General features: G+C 40.7%; 1 protein-coding gene across 1 annotated transcript in view; it reads left to right on the top strand.

Moving 5' to 3' along the window:
* CFAP91 (cilia and flagella associated protein 91) overlaps nucleotides 1–15,917 on the top strand; it is a 34,685-nt gene that overhangs the window by 2,528 nt on the left and 16,240 nt on the right. Inside the window, exons 2-11 of the mRNA XM_072336758.1 lie at nucleotides 4,528–4,793; nucleotides 5,088–5,164; nucleotides 7,320–7,474; nucleotides 10,317–10,400; nucleotides 11,696–11,752; nucleotides 12,635–12,816; nucleotides 13,754–13,931; nucleotides 14,251–14,408; nucleotides 14,666–14,848; nucleotides 14,961–15,103. Coding sequence (XP_072192859.1) covers nucleotides 4,528–4,793; nucleotides 5,088–5,164; nucleotides 7,320–7,474; nucleotides 10,317–10,400; nucleotides 11,696–11,752; nucleotides 12,635–12,816; nucleotides 13,754–13,931; nucleotides 14,251–14,408; nucleotides 14,666–14,848; nucleotides 14,961–15,103 — 1,483 coding nt within the window. The remainder of the gene's footprint in view (nucleotides 1–4,527; nucleotides 4,794–5,087; nucleotides 5,165–7,319; nucleotides 7,475–10,316; nucleotides 10,401–11,695; nucleotides 11,753–12,634; nucleotides 12,817–13,753; nucleotides 13,932–14,250; nucleotides 14,409–14,665; nucleotides 14,849–14,960; nucleotides 15,104–15,917) is intronic.

The raw sequence follows: 15,917 nt of genomic DNA, 5'->3' as shown, positions 1-15,917 counted from the left end.
AAATCCATTTAGACTCCCCTCAGCTCTTATTTGCTGGGCAAAGTTACAAAACAATGTAGATAATGCAGCCATTTCTTCCACATTAGTGATTGAGATTTACACATCCTTCCTCAACCTTTGGAAAAGCTCCCTCTAATTCTAGCTCATTTCTGGCCATAGCATGGGTGTCCTGCCAAAGCTGCCTTACCCTTTCACTTCTAATACGCCTCCCCTGGATCTCTGGATGTGTGCTAGCCCTCAACTTAACTCAGTCCAGTGGATTGCAATTCAAGGATGATAAGTATATATTTTTTAAAAGTTTTAATAGAGAGGATTAAGATCATGATGCACTAATTACTTGAGAGCACATGGGAACTGTTGAGTCCTGGCCTGAACCACTGACTGATCACCTGGGGAAAGGAACCGGTCACCCTGGAAGCACAGGTGAAGGGGTGGAGCCTGGCTGAACCTCTCTTAGACCTCATTTAGAGAATCTGATGATATGGATGAGCAATCTTCTTCCCTTCCTTCATAGCACCTTTCTATTGTGACAGCCCTTCCATCATCACACCTTTGCTGTAATGCCTTTCCTGTTGTATTGGTCTGTCCAGTTGCTACAGAGAGGAAACTAGAATGTGGTATATAGAAGAGTTATGCTGTGTTTATAAATACAAGATGAAATGCAGCTTCACAGCACTTCTGTCCAGCTATTTAATTTCGATGAAGAGAGTGGCTAACAGAAAGTCAAGAGTTCTTGGGACTCCCTTCACATCAGGTCTTTGTGCAAAGACACTCTCTTCCTAGAAAGGTTTCCCACTAGCTGGAAGACAGCCTTGACCAGGCACTTTGACAAACATTCAGAGAAAGAGCAAGGAGAGCAGAAATGTTGCGGAAGTGAACAAGATACTCCACTGTGTAGTTTCTGACACATCACAAATACATACTGTCTCCCCATTTGCTGAATCCTTAAAACTACTCTGAACTACTGTTGGCTACAGTAAAAAAACATCCATCAAGCAGCAAGTAAAATCTAGCTACCAAACTCATGAGCTTCTGGATAAACAGAGATCTCTTTGGATCAAAGAGACAACCCTATCTCTGCAGACCTTGATACTCTCAGGGAGTTTTCATTCCTTCTATCTGAAGGACAGCAAAGACAAGTGGCACAATCAGCTGACCCAGCTGGTACTGTCAGTGCCAGTGAGAGCACCCTCCCTGCATCCTTGCAGGCCGAACAGGAATCACCAGGCAAGTATTATGGAGATGAGCACCTTGGCACCACTCCTCCTCAGGTTTGGCCAAGTAATTATTTGCTAGCAGCAAATGTAGCTGTTATTTAAAAAAACAAAACAAACAAAAAAAACACCAAAAAACAAAAAAACAACAACAAAAAAAACAACAGACAAACAGACTATAATTCTGAAGCCAGACCCTCTTGAAAAGCAGATTTGGGATGGATACATCTCCAGTCAACCACTGCTTGGGAAAGCAAGGGAGAGAATAAATGCAAGGTTTTTTTGTTGAAGTTAGATGTCTTAGTACACTGGAACTTGAACACTTCAAGCTAACATGTTGGAATTGCCATTTATATATCTGAGTATTACATGGAGAAAATGAGAATATTAGGAATTCACCAGTTTCCTAAGCAGTTTGGTCAAGATCTTCTTGCTACTGAGGTTAGACAACACCAATCCAGCAACCAGTAGACAACACCAGGCTAGCAAACCAACCAAATATCTGCCTCAGTCATTCTGTGATCACTGAGAATTTCCACCAGAGTTCAGTTAAGTGAAATGAAGTTTATGAGCACGCATGTCTAATTGTATGAGTGAGTGGGCTTTTGTCAGAAATTGCGCTTCTCTGCCCTCTGCCTGAAAATGTCCTTAATTTCCCCTTCTCTTACTAGCTTTTTTTAAATTTTTTTTTTTTCCTTCCCCTTAATCAAAGCCATTATAGAAATCTTCCAGCAGGCTTTGGAGTGGATCCTTTAACTGTGATCACAAAGCACTGCTGCTTCATTTTCTTTGAGCTTTGACTTTTGAAGCTATCCTCGTTTGTAGATTGCTTTTAGTTCAGGAAACATGCCATCAGTTGTACTAAGAAAAGAAAAGAAAGAGAGAACAGAAGGTCTCCCATAAAGAGTTTCATCTCTGCTTTTCTTTCCAATTCAGTGGTTTTATCTCAAGATGCCTGTTTTAACCAAGCTCTTAGAAAAAAAAAACAGCAAAAGAAACCAAAGTTTCCAACTCGATGAAGCTAAATTTAGCATAATCAGTACTCTAAGGCCATTTTTACAGAAGATGTCATAAGTGAGGTATTCCACAGCAGATATAATGCATTACAATGGGCAAGAGCCAGCACTGAGACAAAGCCTAGATCCACAAAGCAACAGATTTCACAGCAGCCAGCATCTCACTAATACTGTACACAGTTAGAGAACCACGTGGAGCTCGGTCTGGGAATGGATAGTGGGTCTTATCTGGGTGGAGCCCAAGGGCCATATTCATGTAATCGGCATTTCACGTTTAATAGAAGCTCTGGCTGGAGCCCCCAAGTTAGGGTCAGTGACAGCCCCTACACGGAGAAAGGCTGACATCCAGTGGCAAGCCTGGGAAGTGGCAGCTCCATCTGACGGTGACACGCTTTAAACGTATGACTTTCTCTCGGGCATTTCAACAATGCTCTTAATGTTATAACTTCGTTGGCTATGACATGCAGATATACATTTTTAACAACCAGAAACAAAACAAAACAAAACCGAAAAACCAACCACGACGCATCACAGCACAACAGCGTGGTTGTTTGGCTATTGCTAAAAACAGAGCAGAAGAGGAATGCCTTCATAACCAAGCTTAGAGCCAGACAGATGATGTCTTGCCAGAGGTTTCACAGATGCCTGTGGATTGCAGAAGAGCAGCCACAATCGAAAATACAGTTCCCCCCTAAACTTTCTGGGCAGAAGGAAGACCAAGGAGATATTACAGCCTTCCTCACTTTTTCATCTCCTCAACCCAGTCTCCCATTTTCTTTTGCAGACCACGTATATAACTGTCTGCTCACCCCGTCTCTCTGTCCTCTGTGCACTGATTCTCTACACGTTTCTTTGCTCATCCAGCCAACCTCTCCTCCTATATCATATTTTTGTGTCCAATTCATCTTCTCCTTGCCCAGCAACTTCTGCTCTCAGCTGATGCCTCCTCATTGCAGCTTTCCACTTCTCTGTCTGGTTTTACAGTTCAAGCGCATCAGCAAACTATCACAGCATAAAAAGTCCATCAACAGAGCGGCAATAATTCATCTTTGCAGCAAATTACACTGTCCTGCCTCAAGGTTAATAGGAAGTAAAATGCAGTTAGCTCAGCCTCTTTCATGGCTGGTTAACTAGTGTACTTCACCACACATTTGCAACATGTAAAGCACCAGGCCAGCATTAGTCTGCTCCACCAGTCACTGCACGGTAACTCACGGAGCTGTGGACATCTGAGCACTTGCTGTCCCCACGCAGCCAAATGGTTGTAAGAAATCATCACATGGGCAGGACCCCAGCTCAGCTACACCACCCCGTCCCCAAAAAGCTATCACCGAAAAATAATAATAATGAATTAAAATGATGCTTCAACCTGCAGTGCTAAGGAGAAAACCAACAGTCAAGTTCTCTGAAAACCAAGCTAAGGAACAGAGGAATGTTTCTGATTGCTCACAGGCAGTTATGCAGCGATCTGAAAAGGTATGTTTTATTTTGTGGCAGGTTAGTTTCCAACAACACCACTCTCCCGAGCTGCTTCCCCACACAGCCTTCCAGCTGCTATTGCCCACAGGTCAGAGGTAGTGAAGCCAAGCTGCACATGCAGAATTAAGAAGATGGCAGCATCTTGCATTGAGACCTATGAGAAGTGGCTACATTGAATGGCAGTACTGCACCTTTCTCATCTTCCACAGCTCATCTCTTAGGCTACATCCTGAGATTTTGTCTTCCTGTATCAACAAGTCATGAAACTGTTCCGTTGCTCCTTCTCTACTAAGTTCCCATCCAGTCCTTCCCTCATCACAAAAAATAAACCATAAGTCCAGGCACCTGTATCCTGTCCTCTTTGAAAACCTGAAAGAGGGAAAACGTGAGAGGGTGGAGCTGACAAAGAGCCAACATACAGCTGACACATCTCATCATCTCAAGGCAGATGTGCAGCACGGAAAATTTCACTGTGGAAATTATGAAGTTCTTATGCAATGAGATACAAGAGAAAGGAAAACAGATCTTGATCATGGGAAATGTTAGGAAAGCCTACTAAGTGATGTTTGCTGCCCCATTAATAATTGCAAGGTATCACTTTGTAAAGCTCCTTAATAAGTGAGGGCCATTACAAGCAGCTGATTATTAATCAGCCCGTTGTATAAAGCTGCAGCAGCACGTTTTATTTCAGTTTTCCATTGGTCAATTTAATCTGCTACCTGAAGAAATGTGTTGCTGCTTCAAACAAGCCTCGGGCCTTAAAGAAGCATAAACCAGCATTTCAAACTCTAATTCAGTATTTAAATGTAAATTGCTAGAGTCAAAGAACTCAGAGCCACAGTCCTCATGTCCCACCCAGCAACCGCCATCTTGGGCAGGACAAAGCCCGCCACCTCCGCTCCCTCTCAGCGCTGTGACGTCACGCAGGGGGGCGTGGCCTCCGCTGTCCGACCCCTCCCCGCCGGCGCTGCCTGTTGCCCCGGTAACGGCAGGCGGCCGCCGCCATCAGTCGCGCAGTCTCCGCACCCCGCGGACGGCTGTTGCTGTCGGGCGGCTTTCGGTCGGACTCTCCACTGCCTCCACGGTACTCCCCGTAGCAGCGGGGCTCTCCTCGCGGCCCTTACCTGCACGAGGCCCCCGGGGCGGGGGGACCGGGGTGGTCAGGTCCAGCATCCCCCGCGGGGATAGGCCGCGGCCTTCGGGTGCCTGTCTCCGCCCGTAGCCTGGGTCTGGGAGGGGGACAGCTGTGCAACCACTTCTCCTTCTAGGTTTGGTTTCTAACCTCTTTGGACAGACTTCTAAAGAGGGAATCTTGAGCAGTGTCCCATGCTGGTTCCTCCTGTGTGTAATTACATCCATTTGTTCGTTTATCTTTCAGACCCTCTGTACACACTACCAAGTGAGAAGGACCATTCAAAGGCAAATACCCACACTGAGCTTGTCAGGGAGAAGTTGGTAGGTGTTTGCCAAAAAGAGCTCACCCCTACACCTGGTTTTCCACAAATATGAACACAAATGGATAGAACCTTATTTACTCTGCTGCTCCCTTAAAGCAACAACCTACACAGCAAAGGAAGGAAGATTAGGAATTTTACCTCATATAAAAGACAACACAAGGTGTACCTGGCTGGGATGATTGTAGCAGCAGCCTAGAAATGCCCAGTTTCATATCCTGGGTAATTTTTGCATATATGTGTCTTTAATAATGTACCATCAAATGCTGATCAACAATAGCTTGCATATGGCATTAAGATCTAATAAAACAACTGGACAGTTGTTGGGCTGTTGTTTGAATACAGCTGATAAACTGTGTTATTTCACAATACCCTCTCCCTTACCTTTGGAAGTACTTACATTGCAGCTCAAGGTACAATACTTGAACAGCTTGAAATCTACTAGGTAGCAACAGCTAAGCAGCCTATTACAGGTTGCAAACCCATCCTGATTCTTCATATCAGGTTTGCATAGCTCAGCTTCACAGCTAAGCTCTTAGTTAGCCCATGCTTAGCTCTCCCCCTGTCCTGCTATCAGCATTCAACCTAGCTAGCTTAAAACCAGCTAGGGCACATCCTTAGGGAACTGCAGTCACATCTTTGGACAGCAGTGATCGATGTCTGGACAGGCTGCATATAGGCAGAATGCCAAGAAAAGCAGACTTGCTACAGGAAGACTGCAGCAGCACAATGAATTAGATTTTAAGCAAAGAGCCTTCCTGAAACTGCGCTTGACTGAGCCTATAAAGCAGATATTTGGAACTCTGAAAGTCCATTCCAATACATCAAGGAGAAATTCCCCAAAAGCTTTCCCAACAGTGAAACATTGTTATTCTTTTAAAGAATGTTTCTGGATATCTCTTACCTAGTTATGTCAGGCTCTTGTGTATGTGAATAGATATCTACTTGACAGAGGTGTGTGCTTGTCCACCCCTCTGCACAGAGACAGCTGGAACAGTCATCATAAAGATCCTTGCAACAGTATGGCTGTGCCAACAGTTCAGGCACAAGAAGTAAGCAGATGTACTGTCACAAAGGTTGTAAATGTCATATATGTAATGTTGCAGAGGGGCATGGTGACCTACTCTGATTTCTATAAAATGTGTTTTAAGTGTATGAATCACTGAGTGCGTAAGGTGCAATACAAAACAATACAACTTAGAATTCCTGGTCTGTAGCATCACAAAATGGGCTGGGCAGAAGCTGAGCTAATACTAATTTATAAGCACTTCCAAACTCTTAGAAGTTGAATTCCCTTTCAAGAGAAATAGAACAAAAATGCAGTCTCATGCCCAGAATGCAGTTACTCATAGAAGGTTGCCTAGATCTTCATAATCTGACACACTGACTCTGGTGATTTAATATGCTTGAAATGCCACTGTTATCCTATGTGCGTGTGAGTTACTACCCACTGAAATGAAAGGGGTAATGTGAAATTCAAAACCGATTTCAGGTTTTATAGAAGCCAATGTATCCACATAACTTATAATTGAGTCACAATTACAAAGATTTACTGGTAACCATAAATCTTCAGATTTAAGGCATATCTACCCAGGGAAATCAGTGCTCCAGAAGAAAGAGAGTGGATTTTTAATGTGGTCTTTTTTGCGTGCTAACTCCCATCGAGGTATTTTTAGCACATGCTAAAATTACTGTACTATAAGATAATGTAACTTTACTCTCTAAGTGGAATATGCTGCTTCGTTTCTAGAGCACACCAAGTGGGAGGGAGTTACATGGGGTAATCTGCTAGAAGTTCACATTACTGCATATTCACAGTTTCTGCACACTAAGTTCCTTATGTAACAAACTGTTAGACCTTTGGTTTTGTAGTATAAGTTTAGATACTGGAAAACAGCTAGAAGACATATCTGTGCATCTGCCGCTAGTCTGGTATGCTCCACAACTTGAGAAGTACCATCTAACCGGCTGCAGTCATTAGCATGTGTATTCCTTCTTCTTCCCTCCTCCCAAATGCTCTATAAATAACACCAGCCTTTTCTATGGACTGTTTGTACATACATATACTCACCAGCACCAGCTGAAATTCTGATCATTTTAATGCTCTTTGAAATCACTAAAGCACTGCTTCTTCTTTGTGTCCACACAAACATTAGGTAAAAGTACCAATTTTCACAAGTATGCTCAGCTTGATCCATTTCCTGGGCAATCATCTGTGCTTGGAAGGCAAAGATGCAGTGCCTCCGTTTATTGACCAACGATGGAGAGGGAGGGCTCAGCAGCGCCTGAAGGCTCTTCAGCAGCTTGCAGCGTAAGTGTTCCATGCTTGGGTAATTTAAAACAAACGTGTGAAAAAAAACAAACGACAAAAACCATCACGCATTGGTGTTGACTGCAATTTGCTCCTACTTATTTGCTCCTACTATTTGCCCTTGAAATTAAGAGATTGCAGCTGTTGTGGAGCGTTGTTGCCCCTCTGTTTCTTATAGGGTGGACATTACACATTCCTTCATCATGCTATCTGCTCTGCAGTAGGTGCTGGCAAAATGAAGAGTTAATTCAGTCTCTTATAGATCAGACAAATTGCAAAGTCTTCACTGGCTCACATGTTACTTCAGTGGTAGCTGTTTCCTTTTAGTCCCAGAAACTTGCAGCTGGTTGGATTGCTTTTGCTGTTCATTCAAGCACGCATGGTGCTTGAACCAGGACACACATTTATAGTTCAGGGCTTTTTTGTATGACTTTTCTCCTGGCATTTGCAATTTGCACTTCTGATTCAGCAAATATTGAAGCAATCATTTGAGTTTTGCCACAGCATGCATCTCCAAGAGTCTTCTTCTAGCAACGCTCAAGAATGAAGGCATTAGCCTGGCTACTTGTTTTCAGCTTTTTTTTTTTGCTGCCCTAACAAATTAACTTTAGACCATTGGCTCTTCGTACGATATATTCTCTGTTTTTGTTTTTTTTTTTTTTAACTGAGTTTTCCACTTGCCAGAGAGTAATCAAGGATGTTTAAGAGTAATATGAAGAATTTCACACCTATTTCTGTTCAGTTTCAGAAGCAGACTCTTCTCATTTCTACAACAGAGTGAGGCTTTTGGAGGTGGTGGTTTTTTGTTATTGTGTTGTTTGATTTTTTTTTGTAATTATTTTCAGCAATTCAGACTGTCCCCAGAACATGAAAACCTTGTTGGCTTCTTCTATTTTGCTTGTTATTCTGTAGCAGGAACCTTTTTGACACCTTAAGTGTTTTAAAATTACATTTCAGCTGCATATACTTTCAAAATATCTTGCAATTAGTTAAAAAAAAAATAATAGAGAGAAATACATCCTTTCAATTTCAGCCTGCACTGGTTGACAGTGCTGCTGATACTGAAGATGACAGAATTATTTTCCAGCTGTCTTCTCAGTAGTTGTATTGCTTCTGCAAGGTTATCAGGAATGAATGCTCGTTTATTTCAGCAAAGTCAGCAAATGTAAGTCAAGGACTTGGAAGAGGCAGGATCTGAGGAATAAAAGAGGCTGTTTCACTGGGTTCCCATTGTGCCTATAACATATCATAACAGGATGAATAGCTTATGCTAATAAAGTTAGATCTTAAGAATAAGTGCCCACCTGTGCTGAATGAAACATAAATCCATCTAACAGCAACACTCATGCGTAGTGTCAGCTAGTGGAACTAGCCATCAGCTCAGTTAACTCATTAGAATTTCAAACACGACTTTACAGTAATAGGTTGATTAGTGCTGAGTAAGTATCTACTATTATCGCACAGCATCTTGAACCCTTCTTCTCTCCTTTGTTACATGATGTGACTGAAATGCTGGAAAGATATGACCTTGTCAGTAAAATGGATGTCACAGGGGATGTGGTAAGCATCACTCTGTGGGCTTTACTGTACTTTGTAGCCATATGGTTGGCTCCTTGAGTTCCACAGCACAGCTCACAGGGTTTATGAGGTCTTTGAAGACAACTGATGTCCGTATGCAGTCCTTGTTTTGATCCCAGCTGTCGAGCAATATTATGCATTATTTACTTCATTTCTCTCAATGTGGCTCTGTATTTAAAATTAAGTGGCAGTGATCAACTCGAGTACCCAGAATCCCATACATTTAAGGTCAGGATCATTGTAAGTTACCAAAACAGATATTAGGAAAACATAACCTTCAGGACTGGCCTTACAGACAATTTAATGATTGACCTTAATAGCATGACATACTACTTAAAAACAATAACAACAACAGGAAAAACACCATAGTTTTGTTTTTAACTCACATTCAGTTTTGTTTTTTTTCAAGGTTGCAGGTTGAGAAGAGTAAGACTGGAGTATGGAGTAGTTGTGAAATCTAATGGCAATCCTGATGTAGCCTTCAAAGGACTCAGTTCCACCCATTCCCTGATGGGTTGCCTTAGTAGACCACCTGGGTTTAAAATAAAGACCTGGTGGCCTTAAAAGAAAGAAAACCAAGATGTTACAATGATAAACGTAAACAGTCTGAGTACTTTAAATTCAAGATGAGGAGAAAATGAAGAAACACAATTGATGTACTTATTTCAGCATAATTTTTGAAACATTCACATGAACAGCATAGTTTTTCTCCTGTACTAGAGAACTGAAATTGAAATTGTTGATACTATGCTTTTTCACACTTATTTAAAATCCATAGCTACTTTTGGAAGGTAGCACATTGTAGTCTTCCACTTTGGTCACTATGCTGCATACCTTCACTATATTACATGTTTTCTGTTACGGGAAGCTTTTCACTTTAAGGAATATAGCTTGGCCCCCTGACTGCCAATAGAGGTAGTTTTTTAGGTTAAGCATTTAGGCCTTATCATGACAGGTACAGAAAGAACTTTTATTAAATCTGGCCAGTGGCTGCTATTTACTTATTTATTTATTTAGGCTAAAGAAATAACACAATGAAGTGTGAAATTGTCTTGCTACGTACGTAAGCATGAAAAAATGCAATATATAATTCTATACACATGAGGATGTTGTGGAATTTGTAAGATGCATGTTTGGATGGTGCCACCAGAAAAGTAGAGAGGAAAAATGAATGATGAGCCATAAGAAAAAGAAGTCGGAACTGCTCTGAATGTATTTCACGAGTAAAGAATCTCTACTACTTTACCTTTTTTTTGGCTTTCAGAGGTCAAACTTCTCTTCAGATACCCCAAATGGTGTATGAAGATCCCGAAGTCAGTGGAAGGAATCGCTACAAATATTTTGCAATGTAAGCAATGAGCTGATTTGAAACAGAGTTGTGAAGCTTGATTTTGTGAAGTTTATATAATATTTAAATGTCCAAGCCTTTTCTCCTTTTTATTTTTCTCTTTCCTTTTTATTTTTATTTTATATTTTTTGTGTCTTTTTTTTGTCTTTTCTGTCTCTTTACATTCACACTGTCCCAGAATTTTCAGGTAATGAGTTATTGTATGAGGCATTCTGTACTTAATAATTATTTGTAGAAGGCTTCGGGCAAACTAAACCACCATGGCTCTCCAAACTCCTGGAAAGGTGCCTTCTAGAGAAGGCACAGAAGGCACTTTTAAACTCCCAGTGTTTTTCCAGGAGCAGAATGTGATTAAAGGGAATCTTTAATTAACTTCTCATCTACATCCTCTACTGCAGTACTGCTCTGTTCCTGCCAGAATTACACTACAGTCAGCATTGGAATCAAGATCTAAACCAACAGCTAGCATACAAACATTCTCAACTTAGTCACATGTACTTTGTGTTAAATCCATTTGTAGAGATAGCTATTGGCTTTAAATCCCATAAAAATTGTATGTTACTAACATTGATTAAAGCTACCATAGTAGAACCCATTCCTTCTGATGGGACCTTGATGTTAGGTTAGCTTTGCTGTAACGTTGACTTGGGATCATAGAGTGGTTTGAGTTGGAAGATCGTCTAGTTCCAAGCCCCCTGCTATAGTTTTCTAGTTGTAATGTCTCTCAGAGGCCTAGGAGGACTGATATGGAGCAACAATATGCAAACTATAAGAATACCTAAGAAAGAATTCTTAGTATGAATACTTTGTTTTCATATCCAGTCTTAGTGTACATCACCATCTAACAATTATAATAGGTCTGCTTTTGTATTTTTTTCTAATGGACCACTTGGAAGTAGTTCACTGGTATCCAGGATCTCTATGCTGTTGAAAATCACTGATTTAATTTGCTTTGCTATCAGTGACTCTCCATTTCCTAGTGCACCACAGATCACTGTAATTCTCCTGAAATCACATCTGGATCAGTATTGAAAGCTGTAAGGAAAATCAAGATTTTGAATCAGAAAATACTTCTTTTTTCATGCTCTGTCAGAAGAATAGCACTAATTTCTTCTGTTGCAGTATTACTTGACTGTGAAAGTATTCATGAATATTCAGGCACAATGTGCAGGTTTAGATCCTGAGTTGTGGAAAATCAGTGTGACTCCACTAAAACTAATGAATTGCAGTTTTTATAAGCCATAATAATCTTTTATGCCTTGTGGCTATTGACTTGCCTCTTTGTTTTTTTGCAGACCTCTTGTCCCTCCTAATAAGCAGCTTCCACTAGATGTTTCTTATGTGATTGCAAAGTAAGTACTGGCTTCTGGAACAAAACTTTTGTAATAGGCCACAGCTCACCTGAGAATGATTGGTTAACTACTTACTGATCAACGGGTTTTGCAGTGAGAGGAAAAACTTGTTAAGTGGTAGAGGTTGTTCTGTGTTGAGATGATGAGATGACTGCCTGGTTTGGTGCTTGCTTGCAGAAGGTAAGCAGTGCTTTCTGAGCAGAAAAAGAAAGAGGTATTATTAAGATTACGAGGCCTGAAACAGAAAGCCAAGCAATTCTGAATCTTGGAAGATATACCTCTACAGAGGATTCTCCAGTACAGCAATACTATTGAAAATTCTCCTGGCATTTTATTTTTTTACAGTTTCTGTGATAGCTGCAATACTGTGCAATGGTATAGAGCATCCATTGAGTAATGTGGTGGTCTGATGTGATTTGCAATGCAGATCAGATTTTGAAGAATGCAAGTGGAGTCAATGGAAGTTGCAACTGCTTGCACCAGAACTGAGTTTTGTTCTGGAAATGTTGGAAAGGCAAACATGTAAATTAAACTGAAGCAGTGCTCTTTCATTTTATACTCAGCCATCAGTTACATTTTGTGCCTATTAAAAGTAGTGCTTTAGAATGAATATATAGGGAAGATTTGCATGTAATATTTCAAGAGAGCTGAAACTGGAACATTTCTGGTTTGCTTATATAAGGAGGGAGCTTTCAAAGCATTTAGTGTTACCTCAGTCTGCTTTTACTGAAGATAATGGATTTTACATGAATGAAAGCAAAATTCAGATGAAACCATTTGATGCACATTTGAATGTAGTATCTTTAACTTAGTGTTGCAACTCTGTTTTGTTTTGTTCTTTTAAATGTGACAAGTGTTCTTCCATCTTTCATCACTTTTTAGGACAGAGCCCACTGCCTATTTATCTACAATGGACAGTGAGATCTTTGGTCCCAAAATACGAACTTTTGGCACACAGACTGATTACAGGGATGGCGAAGCTCAGACAGATCCATATTCCCCTGAATACGTAGTTCCCAGTGGCTCAGTCCCCGAGCTTCTGATGCTTGCTACTCTCACTTGGGGTGAGTTGTAAAATCAAGATAAATTGTAATAGTTATACCCCCCTTCAGCATCAGGTTCTCTTTTATTCAATGTCAGGTTTCAAATCTATTTGAACCTTTGGTATGGTAGCCATTTGCTGTCTTCCTTTAGGGCACAATAAAGTGACAATGGCATGGAGTTGAACCAAGAGAGGTTCAGGCTGGACATTAGGAAACATTTCTTTCCAAAAGAGTGGTAATGCATTAGAACAGGCTGCCCAGGGAGGTGGTGGAGTCGCTGTCTCTGGAAGTTTTCAAGAAAAGCGTAGATGTGGCACTGAGGGACGTGGTTTTGTAGACATTATGGTGATGGGTGGATAGTTGGACTAGATGATCTTAGTGGTCTTTTCCAACCTTAATGATTCTATGATTCTATGGTTATTTCATCTATTTTTAAAATACGTGTGGTATTCACATATTTAATAGTGCTCTTCTGAGACATTTAATGAAGAGCTTTGAGATCACTCAGTATAAAAAGGTTACATTTTACAAGTATGAACTAGTAGAAGTTTTGTGTTTACCCTCTGTTCTTTGGTTGTTCTGAGATAGACATCAGTAAGAAAATGAGATTGCTTCTGTGGAAGAGTACAGCCTGTGGTCCTCATCTTCCAGTATTTCATCTACAGTAGTGATGAGTACTGGGGATGACACGGTAAGTGTCTCAGAAAATGTCCTCCTTTCCAGCCTGTAGTAGAGGAATGAAGAGGTAGCATTCATGTCAACTAAGCTATAGCAACTGCAAGTCCAACCATTTCTCACACTGTAGAATTCTACCGGCCTTGGATGTATTTACTTCTGCCTATTGGCCCTGCTGCATCTCTTTAACATATGGATTTGTGCCTATGAATCCCTCTAATAATTTAGTGTTCTATTGGATTGACATTTCTTCTAAAGAGCTACTGCTTCTTGTCCCTTTAAGGTCGGGGGCTCCCAGCAGGACTAGCTGAAGTGGAGATGATTGAACGTGCCCGGGAAAAACGTGCATGGGAAGCAACTCTTCCAGCCATGGACAGTGCCTCAAACATTGCAAAGAGGATGAAAATGATGGATGAAATGGAGAGGAAGGAATGGGCTTTTAGAGAACAGGAAATGGAAAAGTGAGAGTCCAGTTATAAACTTTCTTTCTTTTAATTATGACCAGAAGAGAAAAGAAAGAAGGGTTAGTGGATTGGCTGGAGGGTACAAACCTTTGATTTCTGCAAAAGTCTCCTGATTTTCAGAAGGGATATTTTTGTTAAATTTAACATGAGATTGCTACTACAACAGTCTTTTCATCAGCAGGTTTCCACTTCTAAAAGTGAAAGATTAAAAATGAGATACGCGATATGAACTGTGTGTAAAGCCACCAGCTGGTACATTGCACAGAACACTGCAGAGTACTCTAAGTCATACCTGGCCTTTCTTTTTTCCTTAAAGGTTGCAAGAAATTCAACTGGAAGTCTTTAAGAAGCTGCTGCAGAGGCGAGAGGAGAAACAGAATGAGCTGGATGCCAAGCGCTTGGATGACCACTGGCAAAATCATCAGAAGGCTAAAGAAGAGAAAATAAAAAAGATTCAGCATGATTTTGCACTGAGTATGTTTGAAAACCAGGGAGGGAGCAGTATGAGACTCAGTTTTCAAACAAGCCCTTTCTATTTTCACAAAGTTGCAGTCTTTGTTCGAGATGAAACAGGCAGCAACCACAATATAGATATGCATGGCCAGCATGTGTTCTGAGCAAACTGGCCATGTTTTATATTACCCAGCAGGAGCTTTTGTGAATTTTTGAAGCTGAGGCTTTTAAAAACTATTTGTATGAAGAAAGTTCTTACATTTGTGTATCCTTCGCAGTGCTCAGGAAACTGATAGCTAACAGGAAGAATGTGATGGGGAAGCTGGAGAGACGAGATATCATCAAGGAGTACACTAACTATGCATCACAAACATATGCTCCTTTGTCTAGAATTGGTTATTTCCCAGACAACCATTCTGAACGCTACATTGTAAAAAACTTCTACCTTAATACCTTTGCAGGTAAGGCATTTTGAAAGACTTAGTTGCTAGGAGATAATGATTAAAAATGTTAACAAACTTCAATTTTTGCTCTCCATCACTCTATTACTTAGTTGCTCTTTGTTTCTCTTAGGACTGTGTGAACTGGAAGCGTCTCTCCCAGATTCTGTCGCCCAGATTGAAATTAATGCTCCAAAGCCTAAAATCAACATTACTGAGACTGGATATGTTAAAAGATCAGCAAGGCTAGAAGTGGATCTGGCACTGGTTCACCAGGTATGGAGATGCATCCAGCAGTATGTCAGTTCCTCTCAAGTTTGAACTGCTCAGAAATGCTTTTAGGAAGACAAATGTGTAAGCAATCTCCCAATTTGCTGCACTAAATTCATATTTTGTCTAAGTCAACTTCAAGGACAGAGTGTATGAGACATTCAGTCTGTTGTAGACATGACCAGCACTGCTCTGGAACTCAGTCTGTCAGTACTTTGTCTCATGAACATCTGTGATTCTGCTTCGGCCTCGTAGAAAACAAGCATAGCTGCTTCTGTCTTCCTACATTTGACATTTGGACTGGGATGTGCTATGTCAGTTAGAAACTGTGTCCTGCAATTTGCTCATTCTCTTTTCTCCCTTGCACATGGCAAGCCTGCTGGTTACACTGTCAAACTAATAATAAGTAAAAAAATCCACAGTCTAAAAGTTCTTTACATTTTTTAAAATGTCCATTCTATGTACATATTGTAAAAACACATGCAGCAAAGCATGGTTGAGAATGGCCACACTCGTAATTGGATCAGAATGGTGGATTTATACTAGTTATTCCTAAACAACAGTATCATATCGTAGTGCTTTGTATATCTTAATTTATCACAACTGTTCTTGCAAACAGGATGTCCATATATGCAGTTAACCACTGAGGAAAGAAACACCTTATTTGCATCTACAATCACAACATTAGTAAATTAAGTACTCCTTTACATATGCTCCTTATGAGGGTTACCTGTCTTTAAAATCAGGCTAATTCTTACTGACTGATGCATATCTAAAAGATACCGAGCTTGGCAAATTTTACTTTACAAATTTTTCTTTA

This window comes from Excalfactoria chinensis, chromosome 1, assembly GCF_039878825.1.
Source record: "Excalfactoria chinensis isolate bCotChi1 chromosome 1, bCotChi1.hap2, whole genome shotgun sequence".
In the NCBI taxonomy this organism is placed as follows: Eukaryota; Metazoa; Chordata; class Aves; order Galliformes; family Phasianidae; genus Excalfactoria; species Excalfactoria chinensis.
Note: the sequence above shows the minus strand (reverse complement) of the source record. Positions and strands in the feature narration are given on the sequence as shown.